General features: G+C 37.8%; 1 protein-coding gene across 2 annotated transcripts in view; it reads left to right on the plus strand.

The window, feature by feature from the left end:
* The window catches only part of GLCCI1 (glucocorticoid induced 1), a 55,613-nt gene that overhangs the window by 979 nt on the left and 26,855 nt on the right, over positions 1 to 27,779 (plus strand). For both annotated transcript variants that reach the window (XM_035317112.1, XM_035317113.1), the window contains exons 2-3: positions 17,733 to 17,884; positions 26,569 to 26,655. In XM_035317112.1, coding sequence (XP_035173003.1) covers positions 17,733 to 17,884; positions 26,569 to 26,655 — 239 coding nt within the window. The remainder of the gene's footprint in view (positions 1 to 17,732; positions 17,885 to 26,568; positions 26,656 to 27,779) is intronic.

A 27,779-nucleotide genomic window follows, 5' to 3' on the forward strand; every position in this document is an offset into this window, starting at 1 on the left:
CCCCCCCCCCCCCCCTTTTTTTTAAGTTTTAGGGTTAAAATTATGTAATGTTTTCAAACACAGCCTCCAAAACAAAACCAAAAAAAAATTTATCTTGAACTGCTTAAAAGCAAATAACGCCGCCTGCCTCCGTACGGTATTTAATGCCGAGCCCTTAGATGGAAAACCAAACAAACGAGCCCCGTGGCCAAAACGGGCCTGCGGAGTTGAAAACGTAAAATTGATCGCCGGTGGGTCCGACTCAACCTGTGTCAGGTTGTCTGCTAAATTATTGAACGTGTTGGAGTGGCAGTGGCCATCTTACCTCCCCCTTCCCCCACCGCTTGGGCAGCTGAATGAACCGGGCTCAGTGCACTTTTTATGTTGCCCAGCTGTAGCTATCGGGTATCAGCATCACCTCTTCCCGGGAGCGCTTGACGTGCTCCAGCACCCCTCGCTCCCTCTGTCCTCTCCCCAGGTCTGTCTCCTTCGTTTCTGTGGCAGGTTGCGGTCCGTGTCGGTTGGCAGCCTGTTTTGTGGCAGTGGAATCTGTTACCTTCTCCCCAGCCCTCCCCCTTCCAGTCTTAAACGTGTAGTAAATCCTTACACGCCGTAGTAGTTGTAACTTCAGCGAAGCTGCGTAACCAGAATGGTCCTAGGACACGGGCAGCGTCTCGCAGTGAGCAAAATGTCACTGCCACCTATGCGTGGAGTTAATTTACGCTACGCAGCGTAATGCAGCTGACCGAATATGTTATAATCGGAACAGGGATACTTCATAACTTCTATCTCAAAAAGATCATATGCAGAAGTTTTAGCATGCTTTAAAATGGAGCTGGTCTTCAGTGGGTTTGGTTCATTCAAGCTCTACTTAAAATTGTAAAGATATATTTCCCCCCACTGTGTGAAATATTAGATGTAGGTTTTCTTTTCTCCCTCTTTCTTCAACTTTTGGAAAATGCTAATGGAAAGCTAGGCAAAATATGTGTGTACACGTACATATATAAAACTCAGCGCCTGTGGGTAGCGCTCCCACTGAAGCTGATGGTGAATACTGTAAATGATTTCATTATGGGAACCTGGCGCAAAACATTGTAGTGGTGCAGTATATGAGGGTCTACGCTTAAAAGTGTATTGAGAGGGAGGAATGTGAGCAGTTACCTGTAAGTGAGGAAAAATACTGCAAAGCTGTGAAGTGTTTCATTAGTACATGTGATTTTTTTTTTTAATTTGAGGGGAAATTTTAATTTTAGAAAGTGGTTTTAGTCTTCTTCATCTGTGGGCTATTTTAGCCTTAATAAATCAGACTGTAAATTAGCACTGAATGTCTTTTCCGTCATTAAACTTGTTTGAGCTTGCCTCTTGGTGAACCATGCTAGCAGCATATCCAGCCTGGTTTAGTTTAATGAGTGCAACGTATAAAATCATAAATGGTCCATCAAGAAATCCACCCTGTAATCTGTATGCACTGAGAGGAATTTGGTCCCCCCCCCCTCCCAGGTCAAGCCAGCTGCTGCTGCAGAAGCTGACATCCTCCAGCAAATCCTGAATGAATGAATGAATGAAAACAACGTGATCGCCCTAATAATGACCACAATTGCACACGTCAACAGCTTTATTTTGCAGAAATACAGGCACCATTTTCTAGCAGGTTAGGGTGATAAGGTACCCTAACTCTTCAGCCTTGCAAATTAAAAAAATGTTACAGAACCCCCCCCTCTTACTCCTTCCATCTAGAGTTGTTTTACTCAATTTGGAATATGGTCACATGCCACGGGGCAGGATTTTGTCTTTGTTTCCCAGCTTGTTCCCATCATTTTAACACATGACTTGTAGGTGCTGAAAATGATGTTTGTAGTGTATACGGTGGTAGTAGTATATAGAAGATTCGTCGGGGAGCTGAAGGACTGCTGCAGTAATAATGGAGGACTTGAAAAAAAATCTGTTTTCAAACATGGACTGTCTTGCTGCAGCTTGTTAAACAATGTGCTACTCCAGCTATTTATAGTTATCAGCACGCAAGTCTTGGGGAAGCTACTTGATTAAGTTTTTTTGGTCAGTTTTTAAAAACAGTTCTCCCTGCTGCAAAATGTAAGCTTATGCTCTAGGTATAATCCTGTTGTTTTTCTCACCAGTGCGAGAGATCTGTTTGTCTTTGGCTCTGCAGTCTTAGATTGTTTCACCAATGTGCTTGTGCTGGAGGCTGCTTATGATTCTGATGGATAGATGTTTTTCTTGTCTCGAGATGCCTGCCCCTTCCCCACCTCCTCTCAGCCTTTTCCACTACAGATTCTTCAAATTGGATGTCCCACCAAGCTATTTTGTTGTGGATATTTTAGTGATTTGCCAGAGGTCCTTTTTCTAAATGAGATTCTGTGAAAACACTTCAGCCTAGAGCCTCCACAGGTCAGCGCAGCTACCATTGCAGACATTGACATCACTACTACATGAATGAAAGCAGCAGGCTGTTTCTTCTCCTATCAGCATCTTTTCTGTTCCTACTTTCTAGGATGCTGTAGATGTTTTTGTTCTGCAGCAAAATACTATATTTAGAACTGAAACCTGAATTTGATATTTTTTTAAGCAAACTTGAGGATTTGTGGTTCTTAAGAAACCATTGATGCTGGTATTTGGTTAGTATTGATACTAGATGAGAAATCATGAATTTCAAGATGCTAATTTCAAGATGCTAAAGAAGTAGGAAAAGAGGGGTGGGGGGAGTGGATGGGGGATGACTTGTGCTACCATAGGATAAACCTGCAATGTGTGGGTCTACTTCTTCTTTTTTAAAAAATGTGTTATTCCTTACTCATAGATACATTTTTATAGCCTATATCATGTTTTGGGGAGCTGGCAACTTAAAAAGCGGTTGAATGTAACAACATATGGTTTTCTTAGAAGGGATGATATATGTACCTCTGATAGCATGAATGTCATGCCAACAGAATGTGAAGCAGCATGGTTTATGACAAAGGACAATTCAGTAATAACAATGCAGAAAACCAACCACTTTGAAATGATCAAATGAAAGGTATTGCTTGTAAACACTTGTGTTTTGCAAGTTGTTTTCTTCCTTGCATTACCTGGATAAAATCAGTAGGTTCTGTTATGTAAAGCAGCTTGTATAAATATAAGAGTGGGTTTCCTGTTTAGTTTTTCTTTCACATGGTATGTGATGTTTTGTGTACAAGGAATGTGCAAATGTCTGTATGATTCAAGCTCAATGTTGCTTTCATCAAATGCTTTGATTTGTTTAGTGTTAACCATGGTGGTGCTTCAGTATTTTCTTCACTATTTTGCTAACTTTCAGTTACATAGCTTATATAAACTCTTTTCCATAGAAGATTTAGAATGCAAAGGTTAGTTCTAAAGATGTGAAAAATATTGTAATCAGCTTGGCTGTTAAGAGTTCCCAATATCTATTAGTTATCAAAATAACTCCTCAAATAACTCCTCAAAATATCAAAAATAACTCCTGAAGTGTTGCCAACACTAGTAAAAAAAAAAAAAAAAGAATTAAAGAAGATGTAAAACAACTGCATAACCCAGGCCGAAGTAATAAGTATGTATATTTGATGTTATACTAGTGGATTAAAGCCCTGTGGAGTGAGGAATAGGGGAGTACAAACAGTATTGCTTATCTGTAGGCTTGTAAGGGATATGGGTATTTAAAAAATAAAAAATAAAAAAACAGACTTCAAAAGGCAGAACTATTTTAACATCCTGGATTAAAGCCATCTAATATTTTGGCATCATAAGCATTTATACCAGAGATCAAGAAGATCTTTCCTTTATTTCTAACAAATGTAGGTAAGGAAGTAATTTTTGTGACGCTTCCTATTTCCTGATGCCTGAATAATAACAGTATTCCCATAATTGTATGACCAAAACAGTTTTGCTCCAGCTTTGTCCCTCTCTCTTCCCAAAATAGCTTTAGCTGGAGTATAATATGGTGATATAAAAGACATTGGTTAAATTTGAACCAGTTGTTTTAAAGTCAGAGGCCTTTTAGTTAGATTTCTAACATCGTCACTTCAGATAAGAAGTTTATTAGAACTCCTTAAAAGTGCTTTATAAGACAAATGAGCTATGCACCTTTCAGGTGTTAACACAACTGCAGGAAAGAAAAGTGGAAAGGTATTTTCTGCACTGAACTTGCATGATATTGTAGCAAGGCACTAGTCGTTAAGAAAGCACTCCCTCCACTTGCTGTATGGAAAAAAGTATATAAATATATCTCTTTTAAATCACTACACGACCTTCAATTCTTATTCTTTGGTATTCACTTACTCCCAGTCTGCTACATAGGGCTAAACTGAAGATACTTGCCAACATCCTCGCGTAGTAAAACAGTCCCTAATACTGACGTTTGGTTTTCTGAAATTCACCATTCCCATTTTTTGCCCTGTTCTCAGGGTAGCAGTGGGGTGAATGGAGGCCATATCTTTAAATTCAGGTAGTGTAGACCAAGACAATTCATGGTAGAATCTTATGAAAAGTCAGTGTTTGCCAAATACAGGTTGACACATCATGAGTTTTTGAGCTTTGCTATATTGCTAAAATTGTCAGTGGAAAGCTGGTTATTTTTAAAATGGGGCTTATGCTCCTACTCTAGATATGATCACGGAAAAAAGAAGATACAACTGACGCAGTAATACTGAAATTTTGGTTCAAAGAAATAGCTGTAATGATGTGAGAGCTATTGGAAATATATGCCTCTTAATGTTTCAGTCTCCGAATATTTGAGAAACTTTTTATGATTCTTCATCTGAAGAAGGTAATAGCTTTTCTTCACGGTGGAAAATGAAAGTTCCTGTTTAAACCAGTTGGCACTGTCTTCTGTAGAGAAAAGTGTTGCCAACACTTGACACAATAGTAAGTGCTCCATGGATTTAGCATATGTTCAACAAAAGTTGTTAATATAGTAGGGTTTAACACGCTGAGTAGTACTTTTTTTTGGAAAAATCTTTTATTGATGAAAAAAGATCTTGTAGTAAAGATACGTAATGGGAAAATATAAATACATATTTAAATACATTGAGTTCTTTTGCTTTCAGCACTGCCTCCTGTGTAAACCTGTAGTGCCTAAACAATGGCCTAAGGCATTTTTAGGCAAGTAAACTAATACTTGTGTCTCATCATTAGAAGGATACATCCACACCAACTTGTCAGCCGAAGATTATTCCCTTTTCCTTTGTGTCACCATTTTCAAGGTGTGGACGATTGGAAAACGAAGAGAATGAGACTGCAGTGAACATGAGTGTTTTTACTTAATATACATTTCAAGCATCCATTCTTCAAAAAAAATCTTCAGTTATGCTGTATTTTTTTCCTCCCTGATTTGACTCTGAAGTTCGCAACTGATGATTTGTGTTATGACTATTTTTGAATCAGAAATTAAATCCCAAAGCTTGAAAATGACTGACAGGTACTGAAAGGGATCACAGTGTGAGACTTCTGCAGTGCAGGCATCACATGAAGTGTCATGATACTGTGTAATATTAATCCTTTTGAATAGCGGGTTAGTTTCTCCAGCTCTGCAGGTGGGATGCCATCCATGGAAGTACTCTCACCCATGGTTGAAATGGAAATACATGCTCCCTCGGGAACTCTTTCCATCTCTCCCAGCTGTGTGAATATGGCCTTGGGACCAGAGCTGTTCCTTTATGCATTCCTGGTGACAAGTGGTGACTCTGCTCAGACTGCTGCCCTGGGTAAGACAGAAGAGGGCATCTAGCTACTGGCAGCCTGTCTCAGGGAAGGAAACCCTGCAGGGCTGTGCTTGGCAGTGCCCTCAGCATGGTCTCTAGCCTTGCAGTACTGCCTCGGTCCAGTTCTGTGCATTTCTCTCCTTTACCTTCACGTCTGCTTTGGTATCAGCACTGCTTCTTATTAGCCATTAGTCCTACCAAAATACTAACTAGCACGTTGCTAAAAACAGATTAGCTTTGTCTGGTTGGAAAAAAAGTAGAAGGTGTGGGTGTCTTCTCAAGCAATAGCTGTTTTCTGCACAGATGATTTGTAAATAGGGATTAACTGAACCTGCTCGTCTTGGGTCAATGTAGGACAGTTGTGATGGAAAGTTTTCATTTTTTTGTGGTAGTAGATCTCTTAAGTAGCTTTCTCTATGAGATATTGCTACTTTGGAGACAATAGATGCTTCCCAGTAGGTCATAAAATGTTACGACTTTGAGTTTTGAAACTTTAATGCCAGATTTTTATCTATATGCTGTATTGGTTAGATCTTATTTAGTGTTGCATGTGCCCTAACAATAAACAATGACACAGTTGTTTATAAGGGTTTAACTTTCACTGCTATTATTGTTAAATTGAGGAGTTGCTATTTGAAATGGATTTCATTCTCTGAATCAAGTACAAATGAGTGATTAACAGTACAGGTTTTTATGTGCAATTTGTTTTGCACAACCTGAAACTAGTTTTACCCAAACTACACGCTTTATTTCCCCTCTAGGAAGAATGTCTTTTATTTTGCTCAGAAAAGTGAACTAAGAACAGTACAATAGCAATTCTGTCACAGTTTTTTAATTATCTAAAACCTACTGTAAACGGTCCTCTTCTCACTCTGTCTTGCATTATGATTCCACTTTAGATTGTACTTCAGCTGTTCTCTTCCTTGAACTGTGTAAGTAACATGTCTGAACAATGTTAGCTTCATCTTCTTTCCACATTCTCACACCAGGCATTAAGCAAGGAGATTATAATCATAGACACACTTCTGAATTTCAAGAATTAATATTCCTATTTGACTGGCTTGACTGATTGTTGCAAGTTCACTGGTGTTCATACTATGAACTTGGAACTCATTTCTCCAACTGTATAAATTTATAAATCTCTATTTTTTGTAAGTATAAATCTGTCTTCTGGAAGTGTTTTTAGTCATAGTAACCACTTGGTTCTGAAATAATTAAATTATTTCTGCCTTACTGTGTGAACAGGGTACCAGGGCGTTTTCAGGGTCATAACAAGCAGGATGGTTTGACTCTAGCAAGCTGTGTGGCCTCCCAGTTCCTCTGCAGGTGAACGCAAAGCCTTCCTGATAATGTGGTTATAGCACTTGGTGGTATTCCAAGTGGTAAGAAAGTCCAGTGTGGGCTTTATTTGTCATGTGATGTTTGGGATGCCTGGAGTACACCATGCTCCTGCTTATTCAGCTGAGGACAGATAGCTCATGTGCAGTCGCATAGGACAAGTGGAGTGCTTGTATGGCAAAATGGGTATCATTATATCATGTGCTGGCATCTGTGGTATTTTGGTGTACAGTGCCTGTTCTGGTATAAATACCTTGTGAAGTTTGGCTAGCTGAATACATGCATTTTTTTTAAAAGGCTTTGTGATTAAAAAAGACTGAACATTTTAATGTAGGTGTTTAGGCTGTGGTACCAAAAACTCAAAACGATGATTTCTGTTGACCTCTGTCAGCATTTGGAAGCCAAACTGATATGGAAATAACATTCTTACTAGAAAACAAATTCTGATCGTTAAATACTTGGCCACCAACTGTTAATGCTAATCTGCAGAAATTCACCCATAAATCCAATCCCCTACTTTCTCCAAGTATGACATGTAAGTCATCCATCGGCTGTTTGGGAGTTGCTTATGTCAGTGAAGGTATAAATGCCTAAGTCTGTGAATGCACAGCTTCCAGAGATAGTGGTATAGTTGCTCTCATTAGATGAGACTTCATAACCCATCAGAAACGTTGCCAGATAAACCTTTAAAATTTTGCTCTGTGTTACCAGAATGCAGGCCACTGAGGCAGCGTAGAGGAGCCCGTGAGCAGCTCTGCAGGATCTGTGGGTATTTAATGTCGCGTCACGCCTTCCACGTGTGGTGGCAGAGCTCATTAGGCAGGTAGGACTGGAAGGCACTAATGAGTATAGCAGGTACTTGTGCAGTCTGTGCTCTGGAAAGGCTTGATGTTCTCACATGGAGTCAGCTGAAGCTGAGTGCTGGCAATCAGCCTTTCTGGAGGGCTGGAAAGGACATTGCAAGACCCAAGTGGCCATGCAGCGTTGGCTCAATGCAGTTAGGTGTATGCCTCCATATCCAGCATGTCATATGTTACTCAGAGTCTGTCTGTTACGCAGGATATCTTAACTTGCTGTTTTTTTCAAAGCAATGGAGAGTTTGACTTGTTCACTAAAAATCAAACTCGTATTTATGCTGAGTGTCTCGGAACAGACTTTGAACAGTGTGACTAATAATATCAACTAACTGCTGAAGAATGCAGAATAAAAGTTAGGTTTACATAGAAGTTGGGCAGCTGCCAGGTGAAGGGAGAAGTTGTTCTCATTGAAGTAAATTTCAGTTCAAGGACTTCAAAAAATTTTATTCTTAACTGATAGCTCTCCTTGCTTAATTGTGGCAGCTGGTAGTAAAATAGCCTTAGACGTCTTTGTTTTTTTTTAAAGTCAACATGCACGTTTGAAAGTCTGTGTATTTGAGATGTCAATACGAAGAAGCTTCAGTGATCTTGATAGGTGAAATGGCAGGAGATACATACCCATCTTAGGAGGTTGTCCACACAGAAGATCCGGGTAATTTTGGGGCATTACTGTAGAAACAGAACAACTCATACTTTCAAACCAAGTTGTGCATTGAAGTATGCAGTCCATGTAGCGTTTAAAGTAATTCACTGTAAAATTGTTGTATACATCAGGCTAATTCCTTCTTTAGAAGTAATTATGGTGATTAAGGTTATTTTATGGAATCTCATGATTTTATTTAGTTGTATGTTACCTTTAATATCAAGTTGGAGGATGTGGAATGATCTTCTGATTGCAAGAATTAAAGCAGAAACCTAGTTTGACCAAATGAAAGATAGAAATTACTGAGTCTGACAACGCAAAATATGGGTGAACAGAAGAAATGGATGTACTGACACTGCATTTATAGTAGATGATTTGAGATGTTAGTTTTCTACAGTTAGGCCTGCTTAAGTTGTCCAAATTTATATGCATGTCCAGCAAAATAATAATAAAAAAGAAAAATCGTACAAAGAAGTAAACGACAAATAAGGCCAGAATAAGGTTTAAAATCTCAGAAGAAATAGTTTGATAAATTTGGCTAAACAAGGTTGCTCTGACGAATGTGGAGAGAATCTGAATTAATGAAAAATAGACATCAGTAAAACCTGTTGATCTGATTGCATGGATATTTATCTCAAAAAGACTGTTAGGAATTAGATGAGAGTATGACGGAAACAGCACGAACTAAAAAGAACAAGTCACATTATCAATCAAAAAGTGTTAGCTGAGAATTGTTAAAACCCAGGCAGACTTTCTTTGTATGTTTCTGGTTTTGGTCTTAAAGTGTGCAAATAAAAGTATGGGGAAAAAGTAGTTGGGGCCACTCTGTAGCAAGAAAAAGAAAAATGTTAAGGACGATCCACGGCTCACTTAATGGAATTTACCATTTTAAAATTGACTCCAAAGAGAAGTAGCAAAAATCTAAGAGGAAATACCGTGGATATTTATTCACTGCTTTGTCCTCACCAATGTGGAGTATAGGCAATCAGTTTTCACTGAGGGCTGTGATTTTTAATCCAAGAAGATACAAGGTGGAAGCCTGAGGGGGAGGGTTGGCTGGAATTAGAAATTACCAGAGCTGGGATAGATGCAGATTACAGATTTTAATCAAGTCAATTAAGTACTTTCTTTTACAGGATTCCAGAAAAGCCTACTCAGAAATTCACTTGCTCTCAATATTCTAAAGCAGTCTCCTGGATAGGAGGTGTTACTGTTTGAGTATAGATAGGAGAAGAGCAATTATGGTTGTATTCTTAAAACTTGGAAATTGCTAAGACCAGTTCTGAAATGTAGAGATCTATTGGTCTAGCTTCTGCTTTATGTAAAAGCTCAGAGCAAATCCTAAGGGATAGTGGAAAGTGGTGAGTGAGAAACATTGCATGTAGGATGAGAATTCCAAATTGTGTCATGCTAACCTGGTAGTTTTTGTAGGAGAAATAATTTCCTGTGCAGGAAGTAGATCTTATCTGCATAGGCAAATTTCAAAATTAAGGTGATGAAACTTGATGATTTTTGGGAGGTTTAATTAGTACTCAGGAAGATTATGCAGCAAGAGTTGAAGGAGCTTGGGAATTGAAATAACAGAAAATGTGAGATTTGAAAGTATAAAACAAATGCTCATGGATGTGAGGTTGTACTTGAGTAGAGTATCTTTTCCTCTAAATTGGAGCTTGTCATTTGGAAATGCTGAAGGGTGGACTTGGGTGATGTTGGGACTTCTGGCTGTGAGCATGAAATGACTGCAAAAAACACTGGGCGCAGGTCAGGTCTTGTGGGAACGGGCAACCTGCTGTGTGGGGGCCTGCTGAGACATTGTCTGAGGTACTGCAGAGTTTTGGTGCTCCATGTTCTAAGTAAGCAATTCAAATCTAGTTTAACATTTATATTTTTCAGTATTTTCAGAAGAAAATACTATTTTTGCTTAGTATAATTAACTCTAGCTAGGGGGATGCTTTCTGTCCCTGCTCGCTGATGATGAGAATGGTGGCATTGTACATACAGCCTGCTATGCGCTGTTTGCAGTTCTTTCTGAATTTTGACTGTGAAAGTGGTGAATTGTGCCTTCCAACTTTTTAAAGTTTCTTTTGTTAATTCAGCATTATGTATGGCTCATTTTGAAGGAAAGTGGAATTAAAGGTGTACAGAAGCCTTGCTTTTCTAAAACATTTTATTAAATTATTATCATTATAACAAAAAATCCCTTCGGTCATCCAGTTTATTTGACAGAGGTAGTATTTTCTTTAGTAACTGAATTAGTTGCAAGAATTTACAATTTCGTTCAAGATTTTTTTTGTAGTATGCTGGAAGTAGAAAAAACAGCTTTAGTGCTCTTCTTGGCTCCTAGTTTATTTCTCAAGATTGGATGAATTTATCATTTGACTGATCTAAATGAACTAAAGTGAAAATCGTCTCTTGCAGAAGTGTTCAGCAGTGAATGGGTTGGTTTTACGTTTCCTAAGTGCTTAGCTACAGAACTCCAGTCAGTTTTCTTTTTTTAAAGTAGGAATATATTTGAAATAGCGTAATTTAATAAAATCATGTAAGTTTAGGTCTTTGCGTAGTATTTACATTTGAAGTGATAACCTTACAAAGAAATATATATTCTGAAAATCTGAAATGCATAAAAATCTGAACGGCTTTAAATTAGCATTTTATCTACCTTCTAGCATCCTGTTAATGTGCGAAAGGTTACATCTGTTGAACAAAGCAGGCTTTTGTGATCTTAAATGCTTAGTCATTTTATACAGGTCCTATACATGCTGGCTGTAATCTTTGTTAGAAGAGTAACTTAGCTTTAGAGAGCAGAAACTTTCTTCCTTATAGTTTGTTTGCTTTTCTTGCTTAGATTAGAGCTTTCTTTCTATGCTTGATCTCTAAAGATAATGTTGATTTTAAACGGGAGTTTTGCTCTGAACAAAATCTGACTTCTAAGAGATGCACGTAAGCCATGTTTCACTTGACCTGTCACTAGGTGGAATGGGGACATGAGGCAGAGACCACGTTTCAACACGTGTAGACAACCAAGATTTGAAGTCAGCTGTTGGTCCGAAGAAATTCATGTGCCTGCAGGTTCATTCATATCTGCTTCTTCCTCTAAGCTCTGAGCACAGTGTCTTGCTGTGCAGATGTGTGGAAGGAGTTGTGTGTCCTTGCAGAGTCATGCATAAAGCCTCGGTGGAAGGAAATGCCTTCATCTGCCTGTTGGATTCAGTGACTGGTCAGAATACCTCTTGCCTTTTTAGGCTCCTTAGTTGTGGCTGTAAAAGATAACTCAATATATTTGATTCTTAAGATCCTTACAGTGGGTGTTTCTCTACAGTTTTGTGCGTACAGCCTCCTTTATCAACTGGACACTCTGTCATCCATTGTCTTGGATGACAAGTGTGGGGTTGGAGACCTCTGGACCACTTCCTGGCTGTCCAATTTGGTTGTTGGAGCCTTGGTTAGATCATGATGCTGTTCTGTGCCTGCTTTTTTTGGTCAATTCAATGTGAATTGTATCAGTCTATTTTGAGCAGTTACTTCAGACCGTCATCCCCGTTCATTTTTAGTCATCTTCTGTGTCAGTTTCTGAAAATAGAAACTTCAGAATAGTTTCCGAAGTTGATAAAATTGAATCAAAAACAATGTGGTGCACATAATACAGACAGACATTTTACAGAGCTGCAATTACAGTATTTTTACTGATGCATCAGAAAGTAACTTGAAATGACTGCCTCTTACATCCTCACAGAAGCAAGCAAAACACTAATGCATTTTCAGTGTTTGAACGTACTGTTTTGCTTTGTTTTAAGCTATTGATGAGATTAAGCTGTTCTGTTACAGGAGGAAGACTGCAGTAGCTTAAAATTCATATTTTTATGCATTTAGCTGCGTGTTAGGGTGGTTTCCTGAGTTGCTGTTTGAAATCCTATTTTGGTTATTTTTTACAAACAGCACGTGGCAAACAGTGTGCCCATTGTTCTGGACTGTTAATACGGTAGTTCAGCAAGTTTGCAGGTTGGGTCAGAAACCAGTTTGTCAGTCACAGGCAACTGGGAAGTGTCTTTTGAGTTAATAGGTCTGTCCTGTGGAGTAAAACTTCTGGGGACCCCAAATCTTTCACTAATCATTTTCTTGAGAGATTTTTAGCTCTAGTTACAGGAGAAAAGCCTTCTTGAGAATGAAGATTTTTTTTTTTTCTGAGCAGCCTCTAAATACTCATTATTCATTCTTTTCCCTCACGGTGTCTTAGAGACAAGTTCTGAAAATAAACGTGCATTGGTTTCTCCACCTACCCACATAATCAGAGTGGAAAATACCCATCAAATATAAATCCAGGGATCAGTATAGTATCAATATATGCTAAAAAAAACAACCTTGAACAGACTCTTCCAAGACTGTTCCTCTTCTTCCATCTCAAAGTCTGTTAGTAGTACTCAAGGAATTGTGGTCTGAAATAATAAGAGCAGATGCATCCCTTTCCATGCTTCCAGAAGGTGTAACAGAAGAGGGGAATTTTGTCTAAAAATGTTTTAGGTAGTCATGGACAGCTGCTGCTGTGGTAACTGGGCCCCAAGCGTTGGGGCATCATTCTCAGTTGTTGCCGTGGGGCACCATTCCTTAATATTCAGCTTTCTATCTTTACATTACATTTTCTGTTCTTGTGCTGTGTTCCCACACACTTTGCTTTTCAAAAAGGATTCGCACTGGCACTTCTGAATCTTTGGTATTTCAGATTGCTGTAAATTTATTGCAGTCTCTAACAGAGGTATGTCTCCCAGACATACCTGATTCTCCGTTGTACTGATATCTAGTCCTCTGCATCTCCTAGCCAGACTAATTGAGCTCTGCCTTTGGGACCTTTGAGAGGAGTCTTAAGCAGCTGGATGTCCATCAAGTCACACCAAGCGAGTCCTGTCAGGAGTCTTGCAGGCCTCATGTTTTGAGTATATTTAGACAAAATTCTTCAGAAGTGTTGACTTCCTAGGTGAAATCTGAAATTCTTGCCAATGGGACCTAAGCTTGGGACTCATTTCAGTAGTAGCTCTGAAGGTGAACCAGAAGGTTCTGCAGAGTACCAAGTAATTGAACCAAAGAGAAGCAACACCTCATGAGACTGTCTCACCTGTATTGTGGAAATCTGTACCGATATTTCATGGTGTTGTGACTTGGCTGTCTTAAGTAAAGTCATCTGTTACAGATGAGCTTTCAAGAAGAGATTGAGATATTAGTGTGAGAGTGTTACCTAGCCTTTGGGTAGGAGAGTGTTGCAGTTAGCTGATGTTGGTAAAGAGATGGCGATATTAATACTGCTGGTTTCAGGGAAGAATGAGATTTATTTTTAATTCATGTTTTTGCTCTCAACTTGAGAGGAATCTGTCATCTGAGAAGTTCTTAGGATAATTTTAGTCTTTTGGATCTGGATATATCTATGCAAAGACGTGAGTGGAAGAGCCTTGGCCAAATTTGAGCTGCATCTGCTAGCTGTTGAAGGAGATGAGGGAAGAAAAGATGCTGATAAATGTACTCTGGTGGGTTTAGCTGAAGCAGTTTATCATGGTACCAATGCTGTCAGTCTTGCTCCTCTTCTGCAGGTAACTTGCCTCATTGCGTGCATGGCAGCACACATTATTTAAGCTGAAATGGACTGTGATCATGGCTGTGAGATTATGTGCAGGTTAGCTGCCTCTCTGCTGGGTGGGGAGGCAATCTCTTAGCTTTAGAGCTGTAGCAGATGGCTTTATTTGAGCCCTATGTCCTTTTCAAAAGAACTGTCATGTGCTAGTCCTACTAAATTACATTTTGCTGGCAGAGAAATGGGAACTTTTTTTTTCAGTCAGTCTAGGTGGTATAGCTAGAATTCTTTTGGCTGTCGATGCAGCATGCAGAACCATGATTTCATGTGGTTTATTTTAGCTGATTCCTGCTGGGAGGTAGGATCGCTCTGAATTTTACCAGCTGTAGTATTCAAGTGGACCCTTGTGTCATTTTATGTAAAATCATTTATAACTAGAAAGGTCTAGCAATATTTCTTATATACATACCATTAAAACTAGTGGTGTATTTTAAATAATGCGTGAAGTATTTTGTTTTCCTATGAGCATATGTCTTGCTTCTGTAACTTACAGCTAACTTTTCCAAGTAATGTTATGCTTCTTAAGTTCTGTGTTCCCAAGGTTACTTGTTCTGGAGGTAGAACCGAGCTCCTTGTGAGATTGAGCATCTCATAACTGAAAAGGAAAACAGTTGTTCTTACCAGTGCAGCAAAATCCGTTCCTGTTCTTTGAGTGTTGTCAGATGCGGTACAGTCCAAAACTTGAGTAATTCTAAAAACTTTTTTTATATTGCTCATGCTTATCTCAGTGCTAAAGCCATCTGGCTGACTTCAGGAATTGTTGAAGTGCCTCAGATTTTGGAAGGTACTTGCAGCATTTTTTTCCTGTGCAGGAGAACCAGAGCATGAGGTTTCCATCAGGAGAAAGTGGTCGGGACTGGAGAAAAATATTTGTGAAAGTAGCATTAAAATCCAGTTGGTAATGAAAGCTTGGGGAGAAGTGAAAGTTCTGTAGTAGCTCCAGAGTAGCAAGAACTCAGACTTAAAATGAACCTGAAGTTGCTTTTGGCTCCACAACAGTACAAAGCTGATCTGAACCAGCAGTGTTGTGGTCCAGTTCAAGTCTGCTTTCCACTACATCCAGTCACCCTTAAATTATTCTTGTGCAAGACAGTTTGTTAAATACTAATTTACAATACTAATTTTAAATACTAATTTGTAGAAGTTCCTTCAGACTTCATGCTTGCAGGTCCCTTGTTCTTTATTTTTTTTATGGTCTAAGGATGTATATATCATAAAAGGGTGAGATGAAACATTGAATAGAATACAATGCTGCTGCAACCCCGGCTCTCCTGTGGTTGTTTCTGCCCCATATGTGCTGCCAACTCTGCCTCTAATGGTGAAAACTGCATATTTATGGCTTTTTTTTTAGCGTAGATTTTAGTTTTCTTTATATTTAACTCAGTGCATCACTGCACTATGAGTTCACACATCTGCTCATGCTGTCTCAAGGTAGATGGAAGGAACAGATAGCAGTAGCGTTGGCATTACATTAGCGGTAGCTTTGATTTATTGGTTTATGCAGTTGAGAAATTGTCCTCGGTTTATTTTGTGTGATTCAAAGAAATACTGAAGAGTAATGGAGACTTACAAGACTGTGACTTGAACTCTCCTTCTAGCTTCAGGGTTTGACAGTGTCCTGCAGTTCACATCCAAGGTTACTATATTTATATTTTTCCATAGTAGTTTTTGGTGGTGGTGGTTTCTGTCCCTTGCAATGGAATTCTTTGAATTATTCATGTTGGGATTGCTGTTGCCTTTCTTCTGGTTGTAAAACAAGACACAGACCTTAGTTCATTCTAGCTGCATGTGTTTTATTCGTGTATTTTGGCTTGCTTTCTTGTGGTGTTTTTTAATAATATTTTTAAAATGTAGCTTGCAAACGTAGACTTCGCTTATTTCTTACTTCACCATCATCAGACTTTATCCTGCCAGTTTCTCTTTGCATGGTCTCTAACTTGCTTTGGAATTACTATTTATTTTTTTTAAGAACATACCTCACTGCTTACGCACTTAGCAACTTCCTTATAGCTTTGTGCTGTGTAATATATTGCTAGTGCAGAGAGCATTCAGAGGAATTTTCTATACTCAAACTATCTGGAGTAGTATAGTGCCATAGTTTAACAGTGAATGCACCCTAACAGTTTATGCACCCTTGAGGTACTTTTGTGCTTCAGCACAAAGGTAAATGCTGGATTCATGTTGAAAATGTCACCTTTATTTTGGATTTCAGCCTCCTTTGTTTCTAGTAGTTCAAAAGTATTTTTTAATGCAAAACTTTCAAGATTGGAATCCTGTGAGGGTAGATCTGTTTGAAACTGTATGGATTTGATTTGTAAGTAACAAAGCAATCAAAAAAATATATTACACAAAGGCAAAAGATACATGTACACATCATTGCACTTCAATTCATGGCATTATTTAGAACTCATCACCTAGAATGAATTGTTAACAAGGTGTTTCAGCAGTGTAAGTCCATATATCATAACTACAAGCATGCTGTATTAGTGCAGGCTGTACCCTAATCACCATGTTAATGCTATGTAATGCTTTAGTGGTGTCCGCTCTTTGAGATTCAGCGGTTCTGTATGATAAGAGAAAACACATTTGGAGGCACTGGCCAAGTTTGGCCACAAAAGCGTGCTAGTAGGTCAGTTCTCAAGTTCTGAACAGTGAACAGGATTTTGGTGGGTTAGATCAGGGCATAGCATGTGACTATTTTGAAAGTAATTTCACTTGCAAACGTATTTTAGTGGGGGTGAGCAAGATAGACGGTAGCTATAATATAGGGCTTAGACTGGCTTATGTAAAGCCTAGAAAATGAATATATGAAGTAATTTTGCCTAAAGGACAAAGCTAGATGATCCGGAGAGCATGCCATAAACTCCGATGTGGGAAAGAACATCTCATGAATCACCCGCCTTTCTGCTTTCCAAATGCATGTAGAAGTGTTCCATGATCTAGGTGTATGGGGAGAGAAACGCAGGGAGGAGTCAAAGATTGCAGGTACTGTGATGAGTGAAGGCAAACACAGCAGCTGCCTTGACCTGAGCTGTGTCAGGGAGAAGTACACAGTCACACACCTCAGCTTGCTGAGGCCTGTATTGGGATATTGTAAACAATATGGAATGAGAGATATGAGAGCAAGAAATTTGATGCGCCTTCTCTTAAGAATCATTTTGCCAGGATTTGTGTTAGTATTTGTAAAGCTGAGCAAGCTGACTTTAAATAAAAACCCATAAACTGATACAATGTTATGCTTTCTTATTCTAAATATCTGGCTTTCCTGAGTAGCATCATCAACATGTTTAAATTTGCTTTATGTTCTTTGTTGATGAAAAGGTATCACATGAGTAGCCTTGTTCTATGCAGATACGGACACATCAAGTGTTGTTGGTTTTTGTAGCTAAGTGTTACGTTTTTGTATTTTTTTTCTGTTGTCTGATGTTATCTGCTTTGATGTAATGGCATTCTTTTCAGCTTAGCGTTTAGACAAAGATTTCTGATATGTTCTAGCCATTGTCTGTCATAGCTAGCTTTTAACATTTCACATCAAATGTAGCCTGACTCTTTTTTTTTGTTGTTGATTTTGCTCTGGTTTTCCACAGTGGACAGGCCAAAATCCCAGCAAATCAGAACTTCTGGTACCATAAGGCGAACTTCTTCTTTGGACACAATTACAGGACCTTACCTCACAGGACAGTGGCCACGTGATCCCCACGTACACTACCCTTCATGTATGAAAGATAAATCTACTCAGGTAAAAGCCATAAGACAACATAACAGATGTTTCATATAACTGATGTCTTTCTGGTAATACTTTTATCACCTGATACAGAACCTTAGCTCCACTCAATTCCCAAGAAATGTGGTTTCACGTCATTATAAATATGAAGCACTAAAAATAGGGTACAGTAGTCTTTTCTTAATCAGTTAGCGTCAGTTCAGTAACGTTATGCAACTGATAGTGAATGTTTCTAAGCTTTTATAAAGCATTTGTTAAAAACTTTCTCTGTGGGCAGGAGTGAGGCTAAATAAACAGGTTTAAATCTCAGACTTGCATCTGGTCATTTTGAAGCAGCTATATGCAAAATTGTGTTGACTGTTATTTAAAAAAAACAATAGTAGTGGCTGACAAACTAAAGATTTTATTAAATTGTAATAAATCCATGGGTCTTAAAAAGTTGGGGGGGAGGGATAAGGAGTCAGGTCACCGTTGAGAAGAATTGATCAGCTTGTCACTAGAGGGAACTGAAGAAGAGAAAGCATACAGTGTAGTCGTGAGATGTTCCTTCTGCTGCTTAGTAGCAAGGAAGATGAACAAAAATGCTCTGTGGAAGATTTGCCTCTTGAAGCCAGTCATCAGAATTGAGAGCCTTATACCAGCTACAAAGGGGCTGCTGAGATTGTCCCAGTACTCCTGGATCCTCCTGAGGGCTCTGTCCTTAGTATGATCCTCTGGCAGGTAGGCTGCTGTGGCATTCCTATTGCTCTAGCACTCTTTGGCTGGGAAGGTGAATGCTGTTGCTTGCCCAAGTCCTCCTTATATTGGGCTTGTTGGCCATAGAGATGATCGCCATCAAACAGGTTAAAAAAAAACACAAAGCACATAAAACAAAGTATATAATTCTGAAAAAACTCATTCCTAGCAAATAAGTCACGCTCTTGGTTTTCCAGTGATGGTTAGGGTATATGAAGTAAGTCATCTTAGTCTCAGTGTTCTGAACTATAGCTGAAAAATAAAAGAAACTGTCATTGGTTGTATTTTTAGTCTAGAGGCCCTATAGCGATGGTTATATCAGTTGTCTAGCTCTTGTGCTGTGATTCTGGTCCATTGTTACCATGGGTGTCCCGCAAAGAAAAAGCGGTAGATACTTCTCTCACCCTGACTTTTGCTTATAACTCCATTGTGCCATTAATATCTTTCTTCATGGAAGCTTACATTGTAACAATTTACATGACACCTTTTCAATATCAAAGATTTTTTCCTGTGGTAACTTTACCTGTAGATAGTTAGTTTTTGGTTAAGTTTCTGTTTCCACTAATTTGCAACATTCTGCCCTTTCTGTCTCCACTGTTTAGAGCAAATGCAGTATCTCTTTAAAATCATGGGAGGATTTAGTCTTTCGTTTAATACTGAATTTCACACTACAAGTTAGAATGTATAAATAATTTTGCACATCTCTTTGAAGTGTACTGTAATGCAGTGCAAAAAGTCTTCTGATGGAGGAAAAATAAGGGTAGAAAGCTTAGAAAATAAAAAAAATCTATGTGAATTCTCTAAAGCTTGTATTGTCTTTGTAGGTTGTGGAGAGCTATCAGTTGTATGTATTTCTTAGCTGTAGTATGATCCAGAGGTTCTGTGTAACAAATTTGGGAATTAAATGAGTAAAATTTGTCCAAAGAAAGTTAGTTTTTACAGGAAACTGTGATTGGACCCTTTAAGAAAATGCTATCTTCGTATTCTACTCATTCACTTTGAAGCCAACCAGCCAGTTTTAGCAAACAAGAATAAACAATCATCTTTGTCATGAAAGATTTACATAAAAAGCTGTTAATTGTGATTTTTTTCCAAGGTGCCTTAATTTCACTACATACTGATTTTTTAAAAAATTATTTCTATTCAGGGGATTTTCTATGGCATGCTTCATAGGTACTATATTTCTTAGCCCCTCTCTCATAGAATATCAGAATTTACAAATCCTGTTATGAATGGAATATTTGGAATATTTAACCATTCACAAACCTTTTCACTAGTTACAGAAGACAGAAACAAACTTGTTCTATAAATACTTGAGCTCTGTACATTTGGCAGTAAAATTGCTTTCCTATTGAGCTGAAAGTAAGTGTTTGGGTTATTTGACATGTTGGCTGCCACCCTTGGCCTCTTTCAGAAACAAAGCTCAGGAAAGGACAATGTTTTACCTTTTCAACATAATCAAATGAAAAAAAAAGAGGAAAGGCAATATTGTGGTCATTAAAAAGTGAAGGATTATTTCAAATAAAGGTCTCAAACCTTTATTCTTAATTTGGATTTGTGTGGATGTCTTCTAATGAGGAATTAATTGTTCACTGTCTCTTTATTCAAATTATGCATATATATATATATAAAGCATTTAGCAGTTTAAGTTGGGTTGAAAAATCTGCATTTATATATCCATGCAGTTCTGAGTAGTTAAAATGTAACAAGCGTTGTGATGGGTCTGGCAGCTTCCAGGTTTTTATAAGTAAAATCTTCAATGCAAAGGCTTATAATGGAACTTACCCATAAACCACTACTGAGTTTTGGTTATATTTTTGTTTGGGTTAGTTTCAAGAACCAAGGATGAGGTCCCAGTTGTTGATAGAGTGCATGCATGGCAAATTAAATTAAAACCTTGCTCTCTACGTGAGTACCAGCACAAGTACTTCTACTGCTTCATTTTTCTTGGCTAAGTAACACTTTAGCTCAAGGGAGTTCATATAGTTTTCAGCAGCTAAAAATAATAACGCTTGGTAGTTCAGCAGAGTGGAAGATGGTAACAAACAAAATAAATAAAAACAAGATAATGAAAATCAAAAAACCCTTTTTTTGTATGAGCATATTTCATTGGAGAATAAATTCTTGATTCACTTTTAAACTCATGAACAAACTTTCAGTATAACTTATGTTGTAGGTGGAATAATTATTCCTCTTTCAAGGGTACTTATTTTCCCTAATCAAACCTTAATTTTAAATCCAGATTTTGTGCAGTTTCGTGAAGGTGGTGATTATGGCTGTACCAAGTTCCTTTAGAATTTTTCTAGTTAAAATAATAAAAAGGTCATATTCTGGTCGTCACTGTGATGAGATGAACCATTAATGAGTTTTATTGCGAGTTCTTTAAACCTGCATGTGCTCATGAATAAAAGATTTCTCCTTTCTCTAAAATTAAGCCAGTGTTCTAAAGAGTTCTCAATAACACCTTATTTAAACAGAGAAACAATTTTATTGTTTTAATTTCAGTTGCATTTTGGAGAATAGTAACTATGGTTCATATTGCTTCTACCTCAAGTGTTTTGACAGAAAGCACTGAAGAGGAGTGAGGTTTGTATTTGCTTTTGGAAAAATATGCTACAACTTCATATATTTGTCATATTTATGCAATTCCAAATGTCTCAGAATTCCTGTACATTTGTGTGTATATTTATACATGCATACAACTAGCTGATCTTCAAGGAGCAGTATGTTTTTAGATAATCAACTACTACTTAGTACTATTACAAATATTTAAATGTTATGTATTTATTATAAATAGTACTAAATAAAAAAACATTTTAATACTTTAAGAAAACAAAGAAATGCAAATTTACTGCTATAGAATGTTATTGCACAGGTTGATATACCTTGTGATGACTTTCCCAAATTCTTCTGCTGTCCTACTTCCTCTCCTTGTTGGTAAAGTTAAAATATCCATTTAAAACTATTTAAAATTCAATATGGCTTCATTCCATGTTTCTTCTGTCAGGGCTGGGAGAATTGATTGAGCAACTTTATATAATTCTCCTTTGTGCTTTAGATGAAAGAAATCTCCCCACCACCACCACCTTTGAGGAATAATTCTGTGTTGAAATGGTTATGCCTAACCGCAGAATCCCATGAAACAGTTGGGTACTTGTCATAGGTTATTAATGTAATTATTTGGCAGTAGTTAAATCATTGAAAACATTTTTTAGAAAAATAAAAAAGGGAGGCTAGGGATAAACATATGATGCTGATGTCATAACAAATATATTGCCAGTTAAAATGAATCAATCTGATCTTTCTCAATCTGAATAATACAACAAAAATAACAAATGTCTAAGTGGTATATGATTCAGTGATTCCTCCCCCTTTTTTAACTGGATTCCAAGATGCTTGGATATGCCTTTTTTCATTCTGCATGGCAATTATGTATTATGTAAACAGCAATGAAGAAAGTTTTCAAAACTCATTTCAGAATTTTTACTGAGCTACTCTCTAATCTAAAGAGTTAAACTGGAAAGCTGGGCTAAAATGTTTTTTCTTCTTCCATGTAGGTCAAGGCTATAAGGTAATTAGTTACCTGTCATTAGTAACCTGGATAAAGTTTTTGTTTTCTTTTGGGTAGAGATTCTGTTAAAAATTGGTGACATAAACCATGAGTAGGCTGAATTACATGGAGATTTTATTAATTGGTTTATCAGTTATCATTATTCTCATAATTATTTGACAAAATACTTTGGGGGGAGGGAACAAGGAGAAAGATACTTGTTACATAGCTATGAATTTATCATTCTGAATTTTTCTTAACCTCTCAAATATTAAAGTCACCTATAATTGAGTTAATTTCTAACTCTTTAGGATGCTTCTTTCTGTAAATCTCTAGATTTGAATGCTTTAGAAACACTGATTTGACTTTATCTTCTGGTGCTGTTGTTACATTTTTATAAACATGGAAATTCTTCAAAACTATTAGCTACTCCATTGTAAAATGGAGACCTGTATTCTTAATCTTTTCATGCATACCCCAAAACTAGTTCATCTGGGATGCAAGCTAGATATAGTAATTAAAACTAAGGGGTGGCAATAAAATGAGATATTTAAAGTGATTCAGTCTTATTTTAGGTTTAGGTAGGTTGGTACTCCATTCAGTTATTCTAATATAAATGAAGTGGAAAGAATGTAGGTGTATATCCCTGATATGGATGGAAAATCAAGGCAGAATTACCAAACGCTTTGGAAGAAATGCTAATCTCTGCAAGGCTGGATGAGTTAGAACAATGGTAATTGTGATTTACATTAGGATTGAGGAGAGCAACCAGATGTGGTGTTCTCAGCATGCCCTATCCCGTGCACATGCTTTGAGCGTTGTGTCAACAGACTGGGACCGTAAACCCCTGCGTTTCAAAATAGGAGTGATCTTCCTCTTGAAGTTGAAACATGTATTGCTTAATACTTTCTAGATTCTTGTCCTAAAATGTTTTAAATCTTTAGTTTTGTCACAGAAGCTTGTAGGAAAAATCCTATTTAGTTCATAATTAATATAATTTATTTCAGCTCTGAAATAGCATAGCCAGATTCAGAGACAGTACCCATGACCTCTTATTTTGTTTCTAACTTGGGGTGCAGCAATTTTGCTTTCATCTATTGTGATTCAGAAATTTATGTTCAAATACTCTTTTGAGTCTTTTTCTTTTACTCTGTTTTGGTTTGGATGTTTAACACATGGGGAGTACACTTTACAGCAGCTTATAATAGAAGCTTCCATGGATAAACGTAGTTTGCAGAAATGGTAAATAAAGATTGGAGAACAACTTTCAGGAAATGTGGCATATCAAGGGTTCTATACAACCCCATCTTTTTTGTGATGTAAATTGCAACATTCAAATGAGATATGACGTGCTTCTATATCAACTAAACTTACAAACAAGAATTCCAGTTTGCATGTGACAAAGGCTTTTTATTTTTTCCATTTTTGATTGAATACAAGGCTTTGGGGTTACAAAAGTAGAACTTACTTTCATATAGTGTAGGTTATAATATATTAGATGCAACAATTTATAGAGTTTAAAGAAGAGGATGGCTTGCTATAATAGTCTAGCAACTGCTTATGTTATTTTTTAACTATTTTTCTTTTCCACCTGATTATAAATAGAGCATTAATACAACACTGATTAAGTTCAGTACTATGCTAGAACATCATACGGTATGTGTAACCTAATTCTGCAAATAGATGTGAGGGGCACAAACAGTCTGCCCCCTGTATCCTGAACTTGTATGTATATTTTTTGAAAGGTTGTGACTTGACTCAATTTTCCAGAGATTGAAATCAACTATGTGTAATTCTTGTCTGATGGGACTGTATCTGAGTGGAAGAGTCTGTCAAAGGATACTTGAGGCAGTACAAAATCTAGTATTAAGTGAATGGATGTTATATATTTGTTGTTCAGAATTCTGATTAAATCAGCTGCAATACAAACATTCCCACTTCTTTAATAACAGTCACCAGTGTTGTTGAAATCTTTTTCAGTGTGGCTATTAGTTTTTGTCCTTCCTATTTGGATCAATATCTGTGCTTAAAAAAATTCTAGCATGTTCTCACTACGTATGTTTTTGTTTTAAGTCTTTATGTTGAGAAACTAGCACTCTTTAGGTACTCAGTGTCTTTTCGGTTCTGTTTATTATGCTTTAGCTGATGAATTGTGAGTTTATAGTGATCCCTGGTAACATCCATCTTTCTGGATGTTCCTGTTTTGTCCTGGAATTGTTCACCAAACTATGGAGTAATGTGTTCAGAAAGCATTCTCGGAACATAAAATTCAAAGAATTCTCTTTGCATTGGACTGAGTTTGTTTTTGTAGTTAGTATGAGGATATGTCTACCTCTGCACTCAGAATATAGTAAAAATACTTTCAGAAAATAATAATTTAAACTGAAAATAAATTGTGAAAGCCCACGATTTTAAAAAGGGGATCATTTCCCCCCATTTTCTTCAGCGCTTTAGAAATATGCGAGCCACTTAAATACCACTGATGCTTTAAGAAACATTAGAAGGTAGTAGAAACATTAGAAGGTAGTAAAATCTATTGACAAATTTCAGGAAGGTCGTAAGCACCTAATCTGCAAGAACAAGTAATTATTTAGAGCATGGCTTCATTAAAATGCAGAGCAAGTAAATGTACACATAGGTAGCATGTGTGTGGCACTGAGGCTCTGCTTTTATGGAAAAGAGTAGTGGATTGCTTGGCTGAGTAGCTCATGTATTTTTATGGTAGTTTTAAATAGCTGCTTTAACTTGTTTCTCTTGGGTTTTGTTTTGTTTTTTAATAACCACATTATAGCTTCTTCCCTAGACCTACAGAGTCACATAATCAATACACAGAACCCTAACTTTTTATAAGGACTATTTTTTTCTTTCTTGGGAACACAGAGGAAAAAGATCAGATAAAGCTGATTTTCAAAATGGTTGTCATTTTGTTTTCTAGTTGCCCACACAGCTTTGATAGAAGTATTCTTGGTGGCATAAAAATAACAGAAGATGCAGAAAGTGCAGGGCTGGCAGAAAAGAGCAATGGGATACGTGGGCCCATGCACGTGACTTAGCACATTAAACATTGGCACTGGTGCCGGGCTGTAGGCCATACCACAGCAGCCCTGTGATCCTAACGGTACCTTCTATGACCTGAGACTAAAATTCAGTGCTTAATGGCATGTGGGGTTCAACTCTCCAGTCCCCAGGGAGCTGCTTCTCTTCCCTGAGCACCAAGAGTGAGGAGCTCTAGACCTTGCTTGTTGTGGTGTTTTCCAAGGCCATGCCAAGCCTTCCTCCTTGCCACACAAGTGCCACCTCCATGTGCGGGTGCTGTAGAGATTCCTAGATCCTGGAGAGGAAGCAATAAAGAAAAGCTGTGGAGGACCCTGGCTTCCACGTGTGCAAGGTATGAAGACTGAAGAGAATGCATGCCTGCAGAGAGGTGGATCCCTGATGCTGTCTGACTGCTGGGGTGGGCTGCCACCGCCCTGGGGAAGTGTCTGCCATGATCCTCTGGTGCTGCCCTGATCCTGTAGCCCTGAAAACTACCTTAGTTTTCAGTAGCATGGCTTTTATTTCTTGCAGTCAGTATTGTTGTTAAGAGTTCAGCTAGTACTAGTGGGAAATGTCGAAAACATCTTGTTTTCATGGATTTCTATGTTTTCAGCCCTTTTACGTCATTCATACCCCAAACTCGCTCTGGATTTTAACTGTCCTCATTGGTCCTCTGACAGACAGTGACGCTCATCTTTTGAAATGTTGGTGAATGCACAGAATTTTATAACAGTCTTGTGGTGAATTAATCCAGAAGGTACAGATCTGGCTTCTCAGTCAGGGTTTAGTTTTATAGCTCCAACATCCAAGGGTTGTTACCAACCTTCTGGGCTTGCAGACAAGGCTGGAAAAGGCCTGGTCTTCTGCCTGTTTAGGTCAGTGTCAGAAATAATAAATGGTGTACTGAGTCAGAGTTAGCAATAAGGAATTGATTATATGGCACAGTGACTAAGGAACACAGGTGAGAGAAGTAAGTACTGGCTTTTGGTTTCTGAGGTTGTGTTTACATACTTTATTCTTGTGGTTTTCTGAACTCTGCACTGGGTGAAAACTAGAAATGGATGCTGAAGGGATGCTGAAGCAGAGATGGAACTAGTCAGGTAAGGGTTTTTTGTGATTATCAGGCAGTTATTTTCTTCAATAATGTTCATTGTCTTCATCCTTTGTAAATGCAAGTTTACAAAGCCTTAAACTGAGTTGCTTGTATTCTTTTTTATGACTATAGACACTATTACTGTGGTATATCAGATTCTGAAATTTATTCTTTATGTATGATGCCTGGACACTGACATGGCAGAAAGATTAAACCAATAATTTGTGCCCAAAAATTTCTTACCTGGGGAGTTCAGTACAATATGTATTATTTTTTTCTCTCCAGACACCTAGCTGTTGGGCTGAAGAAGGAGCAGAAAAGAGATCTCATCAGCGCTCGGCATCATGGGGAAGTGCTGATCAACTAAAAGAGGTGAGAAGTTTTGCACAGTGGAGCCTTTCAAGTCTTGATATGCCCAAGACATATTTTTTTAATCCCTATCTGGAGTCCAGGAAACTGCACCCTTTCCCTCCCCTCTGTTGTTTTTGAAACAGGTTTTATGTCCAACATATGAGTTGTTTCAAGACTGGTGGTTTTTATGCCTGTTGGATTTCCTCCCCTACTACTATACAGTGTTGTCAGCAGAGGAGTGGCCAGAGTGAGTGCTGAGGAACCAGCTTGTTGCTGTTATTGTTTTTTCAGAGTTACCTTAGCTAGCTTTCTGTTCTTTCTTGTTGAAAGAGGCAAAGTGTTTGTCAGGATATTACCATGTTCTTGTTTATAAATTTTGGTCAAGTTTAAGGGTGAGGATAGAGAGGATGTCAGTTTCACAAATGAAATAGGGTAAGTGTTGATACAGTAGTGATAAAGTTACTTGAAATGCTCTTTAATCATTTTTTTTTTTTTGTAGACTACAATAGCAACTAGAAAGAACCCATCAGAAATGAAGCAGATTTGCATAATGAGAAATTATATACAGGAAAATGCTTTCCATGTCTCAGCTGAATATGCAGTATTTCAGCCTTATGCAACAGTAAACTACATTCTGTCCCGAGTTCATGCAACTCTGGCTCTGGTCAGTACCACATACTTGGCCTGTAGTAAGCCTCATGTCCCCACAGGAAGGGTATAGCCTCTCTTCTAGAGCTACACCTTTCTCATAAGAAATGAATCTTGCAGCATATTCTGGTGGTTCCTCCCCCATAGGATGGGTCTTTGCCCTGATTCTTTTGTTTTTTTTTGTGTACTCTCTCCTGGCTCCATTTAATAGAGCATTCAAAAATGAGGAGAAGTACATAAGTTGTCTAAGGAGGTGTTGTTATTAGCAGTAGATAGTCCTTTTCCTGATAGCTGTTGATAGGAAGAATAGTTATCAAAAGCTGTGATGTAAGTTTGATACCTCAAATATTGAAATCAACTTTGAATATGGAGTAATCATTCATTCTGGTAGTAGCAATATCCTCATTTTTAAAGACAAGGACCTGAGCTGAAGAGAGGTAAGGATTGTCTATTCCTGTCTCAACGAGTACCCAATATGGAGCCCATCTTAACTGATT

Source organism: Oxyura jamaicensis, chromosome 2 (genome assembly GCF_011077185.1).
Source record: "Oxyura jamaicensis isolate SHBP4307 breed ruddy duck chromosome 2, BPBGC_Ojam_1.0, whole genome shotgun sequence".
Lineage (NCBI taxonomy): Eukaryota > Metazoa > Chordata > Aves > Anseriformes > Anatidae > Oxyura > Oxyura jamaicensis.